This window comes from Nicotiana sylvestris, chromosome 11 (genome assembly GCF_000393655.2).
Source record: "Nicotiana sylvestris chromosome 11, ASM39365v2, whole genome shotgun sequence".
Lineage (NCBI taxonomy): Eukaryota > Viridiplantae > Streptophyta > Magnoliopsida > Solanales > Solanaceae > Nicotiana > Nicotiana sylvestris.
This window is the reverse complement of record NC_091067.1, coordinates 30826297-30836656: the sequence shown is the minus strand read 5'-3', so window position 1 is coordinate 30836656 and position 10360 is coordinate 30826297. Positions and strand designations below refer to the sequence as shown.

At 33.1% G+C, this 10360-nt stretch overlaps 1 protein-coding gene across 2 annotated transcripts; it reads right to left on the bottom strand.

Moving 5' to 3' along the window:
• LOC104240449 (inosine-5'-monophosphate dehydrogenase 2-like) lies at positions 1-4935 on the bottom strand. Of its 2 annotated transcripts, XM_070162520.1 has the most exons (5): positions 3840-4919; positions 3065-3244; positions 2265-2522; positions 1974-2067; positions 1-897 (listed from the first exon to the last, which is right to left on the bottom strand). In XM_070162520.1, exons 1-4 carry the CDS (start codon positions 4827-4829, stop codon positions 1996-1998), a joined length of 1500 nt encoding a protein of 499 aa, XP_070018621.1. In that variant the 5' UTR covers positions 4830-4919; the 3' UTR covers positions 1-897; positions 1974-1995. The 2 variants fall into 2 exon arrangements, with proteins under 2 accessions (XP_070018621.1, XP_009793593.1); XM_009795291.2 differs by lacking the exon at positions 1-897 and having other exon boundaries at positions 1810-2067; positions 3840-4935.
• Positions 4936-10360: the final 5425 nt, after the last annotated feature.

Below are 10360 nucleotides of genomic sequence, written 5' to 3'. Positions count from 1 at the left end.
AACAGGAGGGCAGGCATGTTGATGACACAGATAGCTCAAGTAGCTCAACCGTGCCTTCTACTATAAGAGGATTTCAATACTATCATTACTAGCTGCCTTTGGGATGGACTGCAAAGTAGGTTTGGATACCTGATAGACCTATACCAGTAACTTCCAAACCAATGACAAAAATTGCTGCAATAAATGCAAAAATAGTTCATGGGGTATTAAAATGAGTGTTCTTCCACTCAGCAATCCATATTTTTCCTTTGTTATTGTAATGATTCTCAATTTTGTCTTTCACACCAACAAAGGCATGTGGATTAGGCACCAAATCTTTTGCTATTTCATTGAAGAGATCTGCTACTTCTTGATCACTTCCAAGAAAGTTAAGAAGTATACCTTTTGATCTCAGCTCTTTCACATCTTCAGCATGATCAATTAGTGAATCCATGAAGCAAAGATAAGATGTAATACCAAAGTCATCTGGTGTGTCAGGGCATGCCTCATATGCAACCAAGTTTAATAGCTCCGACTTGGTTGAATCATCTATGGTTATAGGTGGAAGTGTTAAAAGAGCTGAGCAATGAAATGAATTGAACTTAATGTCCATGCCTGAAACATAGTCCTGCTTTCTTGAGCTCCATGGCTGAACGATATGAGCACCATTCACCCCTTAGATAGCATCCGCCTTCTGAGAAAACATTTGGGTCTATGAGTTGCATTCTTAATATCTCGAGCAGATGAGCAGGATTTTCTTCTTTGATCAGGTAAGGCCCTTCTCCTTCACAAATCTTGCCAAAGAAATCAAGAAAGAAATCCTTGATACTTTGAATTAATCCATGACTTTGAGGAGGCTTTGCATGTGCACTCGAGATGAACATTTTAATCATACTCATTCCTTCATCTTTCTTGAACCTACAGCTCATTAACACATGCAGGACTTCAAAAGGTAGCTGATTTTGTTATTCATATTTTTGTTCGTGTAAATTTACAACTCTGAAGCACATGAATGGTATTGGATCATGACGTAGACCTTTGAACGACTATTAAGAATAATATATAGTAGTAATTAGTACTCCTATATTACATACACGCGCGCTCAAGAGTCAAGACTACAATGATTATTAGACAAAATGACAATGTTGTTCCTAATTAATCCAAAATCATTCTCATTCTTATGAAGAGGTTGTCTAAGTGAAACTTAAGTGACTGATACTTTGGAGGGTGTAACTTACTAGGATTTTCAAGAACAAGGCACACTAAATGCAATACGACTCCTCCGTTTCTTACTGTATAGAACAAAAACAGAATTGCAGATATCAGAATATACAAACTTGATATCAAAGAAAACTTAATAGAAAGTAAAATGCGAAAGATCTAGACTACCAATTATTTTCACTCTAAGCATCAGAAAAGCCTAGAAATTTAGAACTAACATTGAAGAATTTGGCTTTGACCACTACAGAAATGGCTGCTCATCGGGATAAAATCACTAGCCATGCACCTGTTTTGTATGGATTTTCCGGTTTCTATAGAAAATTAAATCATTAATGTAAGCCCTTCAACTAAGAATACCAGAGAAGCCTAAACTATAAAGGGTTCACTAGGAATACAAGTTAATTGGAGATTCACTATGTGCCACCCACATCACCCTATGGCTACCAATATTTTCTCGTACTTTGGTCAATAAAGTTTTACTATTAAAACTAATTATGAAAAGGAAGAAGCTTTTCCAAATTCATCTTATGGAGTTATATTATATTGACAGTTAGAAGTTTCATGCAATTCTGATTTGCCATTTTGCATATTGTACTGGCAAGAGGTTGATTTTGCAGCACACTTTTCGATATATATATATGGTAATAGTTGCTGATAAATAGAGCGAGAAACTTGGAGCATACATTCCCAAAATTTGACTACACTGCCAACCACAGCTAAGGTTTTGTAAAGTTTAACAACAAGAAACTTGTGGATCAAGCGTAACTGCTTACATTACTCTCCAATAAAGTTAAATCAGAAGTATCTCTTCTCATAACCGACGAGACCATGAACCCCTCCTTCAACTTGTGCGGCTCCTGTTCGGACCTGGAGAACCAGAAAAGAGAGTTAAAGTTAGATTCCCATGAACTAACAATCAAAAAAAAAAAGATCCCCATGAACTATGAGGTAAGATGATTCTGCCGTTTCATTTTGTTTTTTCCAAATACCCGGAAAAAAAAACCCAAACATGCAACAATAATAATGGTTGAGTAAGAAGATACAACAAAAAACAAGAGACAAACCTCTAGCCTCAATTTGCCTGATTTTAAAAGATGATGAGCAGATTGCAAGGAGGAAGCACCTAGATCCTGGAATCCTTGCTTTACAGCTTGCATTGTATAGGGAATGAACTTCAGAATAGAACCTTTATCAGCAACTGAACCGACAACTCCCTGAGCAATCTTTAGTTTAGCAGTATCACCCAAGTATCTTGCATCACTCCCTTTTGTCATTGCTTCCAGGGATCCCATACCTCGATATTTTTTCACACGCAGACCATTCTATCCTTGCCCAAAAATTGACCAAAGTTAAAAATAGCACAAGGGCATATTTGAGTTGGCTACACTTGCAAATATGAATAGAATCACCAAGGTTCTTTTAGTCTCACAGTACAAACATTTGCAATCAAGCAGCTTTGAAGATTTAACATAACCAAAACTCTTGTCACGGAAAGCAGATATACTATGTGCCAAATAATCAAATATACTATATTTATTTAAAATAAGGCTAGTATACCGGTAGTCTAAGAGTTGGCACAAAATGTATGTTTGACAATAAAACTTTGCTGCTGATCAACTAACATTTCATGCCAACCTTGAAGGACCCGCCTAAAAATTAAAAAGTTTTATATAACTATGTTCCAAAGAGCAACTTTCCACGGACCAAGTCAACTTGCACGCGGGATATAAACTGAAATCAGATAGGAAAGTTTCCAGGCAATACCATGTAAAAATAAGACTCCAGATACAGCTAAAAAACCGTGGATGTATCTTGGAAGGAACTTTTGCATACATATATAAAAGCATTGAGAATCCTGTTGTACCTTATATTCATATGTGCCAGGAGCTTCATTACTACCAGCCAAGAAGCTTCCCATCATGACAGTTGATGCTCCAAGGGACAATGCCTTCACGATATGGCCAGAATTTGAAATCCCACCATCAGCAATCACAGGGATACCATGCTGCTCAGCAATTGATGACACCTTGTAAACAGCAGTTGCCTAAACAAAATTGATAGAGAACATAAGTTTCATTTACTTTTACCGAGAAAACTATCAAAATGGTCCTTAATGATATCTGGGGTTGCTTTATTTTGGTCCTTAATATATATCACACTTGACAGATATAGTCCTTGATGTAGGTAAAAAGATGACACAGTTGGTAGAGAACCTAAATCTAACTGATTTCTCAAAAGAGGCTTTACGTTCAATGCTTTTCCCTTTTCCCTGCTCAGAGATCAGATATTTTCCCTGCACAAGGAAACATTCACTGCTATTCTCTTCAAATTTCCACTCAATGATAAAAACTGTACTCTTCAAATTTGCAAAAAAAAAAAAGAAACTGCACAGCTATCAGTTCACTGCGCCAGAGTTTTTGACTAAAAAAACTGCAGTGCACCATATTTTTTGACTAGAAAATGGCACTTCAAAGATAATTCACCAGATTTTTTACTTACAAAGCTGCACTTCCATCACATAACCAAACATAGCAAACAATGCAACAAATTTTAAATTCGAACGAAGGGAGCACAATTAGCGGAACAAAACACCAGCTGCTTCCAACAATAACAAGTTAATGAAGAGATAGATAATTCACCTGACCGCGACCCACAGCGCAAACTTCTTGAGTGGTACAGATGGACCCAGATCCCATACCAACCCTCAATCCATCAACTCCCTGCTTAATTAAGTTCTCAGCTTGGTAATTAGTGACTACATTTCCACCAATCACATCCAAGTGAGGGTAAGTATGTTTCACATGCTTGATCATATTAATCTGGTACAGCGAATTCCCTTGCGAGCTATCAATCACCACAGCATTAATCCCTTCTTTCACCAAATGCTCCAGCCTCTCTTTATCTGATTCCCTCGTCCCCACCGCTGCCCCCACTAAGAACTTCCCGTCTTCCCCTAAAGATGACAAACCCAATTTCGGAAGTCCCTTTATTCTCTCCGTGTCAGCACTCGTCACTAAATTGACTACTTCCCCGTTTTCCTCCTCCTCGTTTACTAATGCAACAAAGTCCAGCTTTTTAGATGCCATGTAGCCTGCCACGTCATTGAAATCATAACTCGAAGGCAGAGTAACGGGAGAAGTGTTCATATAAGCAGAAATCCTAGCTTCCTTATTGCTCAAGTTCTTCCAATCAGACTTTGACACGTGTCCTAACAGTTTGGATTGTTTGTTCCCTGACTCGGTGACGAAAATGCAAGGGGAGTTAGCGAATTCATCGGCGGAATGGATTGAATCCGAGGGAGTAGCGAAGATTAAGTCGGCGGAGAAAGGGATTTTATGAGATTTGGCAGCACGGATGATGGATGCTTGTTGAGAGATAGTGTTGTTGTAGTGAACCATACCTATTCCGCCGAGCGCCGCCATGGCAACGGCCATGGAGGTCTCGGTGACGGTGTCCATAGGAGAAGCGACGCAGGGGATGGAGAGGGAGATGTTGCGGCTGAGCTTAGTGGAGAGGTTGACGCCGTCGACAGGGAAGTCGATGTAGCCAGGGAGAAAGATGATATCATCGTAAGTGTAAGAGTAGCCTTGGTTGAACAATCTCTCAGCTGTAAATCCGTCGTCGTTCATGGCGGCGGCGAGCGGCAAATATGTACGGCTGAGTTTTGTGGAAGTGATGCGGGGAAAGGATACCTAGATACGTCTGCTTGAGCTATTTGTTTAGGCCCACAAGTGTATTTTTGTAATTATAACAAAATTGAGCAACACTATTAGCTGGAAAAATAGTTTACTGTAGCTCCTTCAAATTTAAGAAAAAACTACAAGTTAGAATATACTATGAACCAAATCACAATATACCATGACTGCTTGCGCCAGAATGATCTCAATTCCAATCGATAAAATAAATATTCTTTTTTAATGAATAAAGAAATAAGCTTACTGTGAATCAACTAAAAAAACTATAAAAAAAATTATTTTACATGAAAGAATTGCTTTAACTTCTTATAGAGGTTCACGCAACGATCATTATCTTCATTATCTAAGACCGCAAGCTATAAAATTCTTTGGCTTCAGAACTGAATCGAGACAGCGAAAATAAAGGGATGTAACACAAATACATCTTTCGAATAATTAATTATGCTATTTTAAAAAGTGTTTTCTCTTTTATACAGGGTACACGCGCAACGCGCGTACACTTATACTAGTCTATATCTATATTATTATAAAAGCATGAATACAATGTTGGATTACAAAAATAACCTTTTAATATTAAGCATAATAACTCACAATAAAAGGACATACTCGAAATTCTAGACATTAGCCTCATAATCCTATTAGTTTTAGGACATACAAGTATATTATACACTATATAATAGCCTTGTAAACCAATTACCTTTAGGAATGCCAATTACCTTTATTAGGAACACGTAACCATGTAAACATATTACCTTTTGGATCCTAAATTCCTTCTTAATTCTATTAGTAATTACTTGTCAGACATAGACATACTTCTTTTTGGACCAAGTACACCTACAATCATATTCATGGTTGGACAACAACGATAATAAGTAGTAATTTTTACCATCCTATACCACATAGGAAACTTTATTACCCTGTTTAAGGTTTGGTTTAATTACAAACTCGTATACCAAATTACCAATCCTATACTATACTTAATTAAGGGTCTAATTAATGGGCAGTTTTTACTCCTTAATTAAAGGTATCCATATATCCCACGTTTCTCTCTCCCCTTAATTCCTAAGATCTGACCAACGTCATTTTCCCCCTCCCATTTATTTCTCTTCTCCATTCCTTCTTTTTCTCAAAAAATACAGAGATGAAACTCATTGAGTACAAATACAAATAATACATCATAGTAGAAACGGAGAAGATCATTCCAATACCGATCCTTTGGAGAATACTAATGCCTTTTTCGTTTCCTGTTGCCCGTCTTAGGACAAGTACGAGGATTTTCTCATAAGGAAAAAATTGAGGCAGGGGGAATCTCAAAATTGTGAACAATCTTTCGGTTCAGTGTCACGCCTTGTTTTGATAAAAAATGTTGCTTCTTGTGCTACACAGATACCAAATGATATAGTGGTTAGCCAAATGGGAATCGTGTTGATAACTAGCTTCAATTCTTCTACATTGGTCACGGTTGTAAGTTTCCAAGGATTCTGCTGTTGCTGCTGTGATTATACCCGCTAACCACATTAATCTACAATTCATCTACAGAAAACAATGCATCTACAATCAGAATACAAATAATCTACAAGTCATCTACAAAATATCTACAAATTGGATATATTGAATTTTAATATCTCAATTCCCATTCGATTGTAGTTTAATTGGGATTTTTGACATAATTGTGTTTTTGTAGAAGATTTGTAGAAGTTTTAGTCGTTTTTGATATGTGAAAACAGAAAACAAAGCACCTACAATTAGAATACAAATAATCTACAATTTATCTACAAAATATCTACAAACTGGGTACATTAAATTTTATATCACAATTCCCATCCAATTGTAGCATAATTATGATTTTTGACATAATTGCATTTTTTTAGAAGATTTGTAGAAGTTTTAGCAGTTTTTTATTTATGAAAACAGAAAATAAAGCATCTACAATCAGAATACAAATAATCTACAATTTCTGCAATATGTCTTCTTCTTCTTCTTCGAGTTTCAATCTGAAATTCAGTCAAAACCAAGTCTAATCTTCACCAAAACCCCTCAAAATTGAGATAGAAACTCCAAACCATATTCCCGATTATTTTCAACAACACTCAATCCAAACAAATAATGATTTTTGAAAACTCAAATTTGAATTCAAAACTTTCAAGCTTTTTTAATGGCTATCAATGGTAGAAAATATATGGAAGAACAGATGAAGATGAAGATGAAGAATAGAAATCTCCTTTCCGTTTCAAAACTTGAATTTAATGTATACTCAATCAATCGCAAGATTTTTTCCTGATTTGTAGCGCGTTAATTATAGAAGATTTTGCCCAATTAATCTTGTATTAAACAAATGGTACAGAAATTGTAGGAAAACTGTGGACTGGGCGGGTAATTTACATAGTATGCACATATTTGGTAATAAGGTTTTATATATGGTATAGTTAGGAAAAAATCCCTAATAAGTACCCATATTAATTTAAATAACTTAATTTAATTTCCTATCCCTTTTTATTTGAATTATATTTCAATTTTGTTTGAGAACGTATTATATGAATTCATTCAAAAAAAAGGAGGACCAAATACTTCTAACAAAGTCACTTATTCCATATTCTCAATCATAAACTTTTTAAAGGGCATTTATTTTTTACAAAATCGACATGCTTTGGAATTTAAGTTATTTACTGTTTGATAATAATTAATAATTGTGCATATATATATATATATATATATATATATATATATATATATATATATATATAAAATTAAAAATCATGAATACAATATCGTTTACAAAAATAATCTTATAATATAAAACATAATAACTCACATAAAAGGACATAACTGAAATTCTAGGTACTAGGCTTATAATCCTATTAGTTTTAGGACATAATAGTACACGTTAGGAATCCTATTAGTATAAGTACTTGCGAGCATAGACACGTTATATTTTTCTTTTACTAATTTAATTTGAAAACATATTATAATGTCCTATTACTAATTCATATTGTCCAAATCTATTTAGAAAAAGGAGAGCCTATATTGTTATAAAAGTACGAATACAATATTGAAAGACCAAAATATTCTTAAATATTAAATAGAAGAATTCATAGGTAAAGGATATAACTAAAATAACCTTCTTCTTTTTTTGGACTACAATACCTTCTATGTTGGTTTTTTTAATATTTAAGATTTTTAAATTAATAAAATTTTATCTATTAAATTCTTATTAAAAGTATGTAGAAATTAAATTAATTTTATAAGAATCCTCTATATTGGCAGTACATTACCGCTCCATAACATTCAATACCAAGACAAAATAAAAATACTCTTATATGAATTGCCTAAAGCGTTGAATTTTAGAGAAAAATATATGCCCATAATATACTTTTATACTGTATTTGAATTATTTTTCTACTCAAATAATATATATTTAATTGATTTTTCATGTAATATCAACAACTAAGAAATTATTTAAGAATATAAATGTGTGACAAAGAGGGAAAAAATGGTTGGTAAGAGTCAATATCACTAATGATTCTGCATACATAAAGATCTAAAAATTTAAATGTTAAATCATCTTTTCACTCTTTGAAAATAATATTTATGGTGGATAAAATTATAATTATGATTAAATCTTTAATTAATAGTAAGAATCTAAATAAACATAAAATAAATTATTTGTTATGTTATACACCAAACAATAAAATCTTTCAATTAATTATTTAGCAAGAGAATCCAATTTAATTATTTTTTAAATTCATCATATGAGTAAAATTATTTTTCAATTTAAAAAAAAATCTTAGGGTACATAAATTTATTCCATAAAAAGAGCGTTATAGATTAAAAATTAGACCACAAACTAAAAAATATTAGTATAGTATTAAGAATCAAACAGCCACACAATTGCTTGTTGAAGCATAATCAAAGCTAAATCGTGAACAAGAATAAACTTTCAATACTATATTATAAAGAGCCGACTCTGGTATAGCGGGATTATCCTTTGTAGATGTCTCCGACGGAATCGAAATAATATTTCTATGTCATGCATTACTTGAAAATGTCAATCAAGAGGCATGATATTGTAAGCAAAATAACAAATGGTGTACCAACAACAATTTTATTATGAGGTCACTCACTTTAGATTCGATATACCTTTTCAAACAATTGAAATAAACATCACAAATATATCAAAGCAGAGCAAATATTGCTAAATTTATAAGAAAAGCAGAATTGATAATATGGGATAAAGCGCTTATGGCTAAGTGTCAAAAGATCGAAACAATTGCCCCGAGTTCTAGAGATATATATTGAATATCAATGAAGTGCTTGGTGAAAAATTAATTATTTGGAAGGTGATTTCTGTCAAGTACTACAATAGTTCCAAAATCGACGAAAGCAGGGACTATAAAAACTAGCTTGTCGAAATTATACTTATGACCTCAAATGTAAAAAAGTCAACTAATAAAAAATATAAAGTAAGAAAAGATCCAGTTTTCGGTGACTTATTGATTCGTGTCGGAAACGAAGAAGAGCATCTAATAAAAGATGATTATATAACAATAATGCATTTAATAAGGAAAATATTTCTATCATTATATTAAAACACACTTTGTAAAAATTGCATGATAGAAATTAAAGGTATCTTAGCTAGCAAAATAGAATATATTGATCAACTAAATAAAAGGGCGATTGCGGAATTTTATGGTAAAAATAAAATATTTTTCAGTTTTTGGCTTAGCGGAAGATGATACCAACAATTACTACCGTGAAGAATATTTAAATACTTTAATACCAAATGGCTTTCTACCACACAGGTTTGTTGTCAAGTTTATTAATTCTTACTTATGTTACCATCACCATATATATACAATATACTAAGTTAAAATTGGTCTTCTGTTGCATATATATTGATTTAAAAAAAATATGTCTGTCATGCTACTAAAAAGTTAGATCCGCCGAATAGCGTATGTAATAGCACAAAGATGGTACATAGAAGTTTTGACAATAACATCATACATGGAAAAATTATGATACTGGTCAATGTACTTCTAAGTATATTTTTATCCCCAACTTCAACTTTCGTCTTCCGAAACTAAAGAATATCTTTTTACATTTGTGTGATAATAATTTTAGATGTATATATTTATATTTTGCAATTATAATAAATAAAGCACAAAGAAAAACATACTAAATATTAGGCTATATTTATTGCAATATATTTTCTTGCACGAATAACTATATGTTACACTTTCATGAGGAATATCAATATCAACAACAAGAGTTCTGGTTACGGCAGAGCAACCAAAGCATTAGAAGGAACCATACACAAAAAAACATCATCTACAAAGAAGTATTCGGTAAGATACCATCACATTAAATATTTTTAAACTATAATATATAATTATCTAACTAACATTACTAAATTGATCATTTGTGTAAGTTCTAATTGTAACAACCCGACCGGTCGTTTTGAGCTCCGA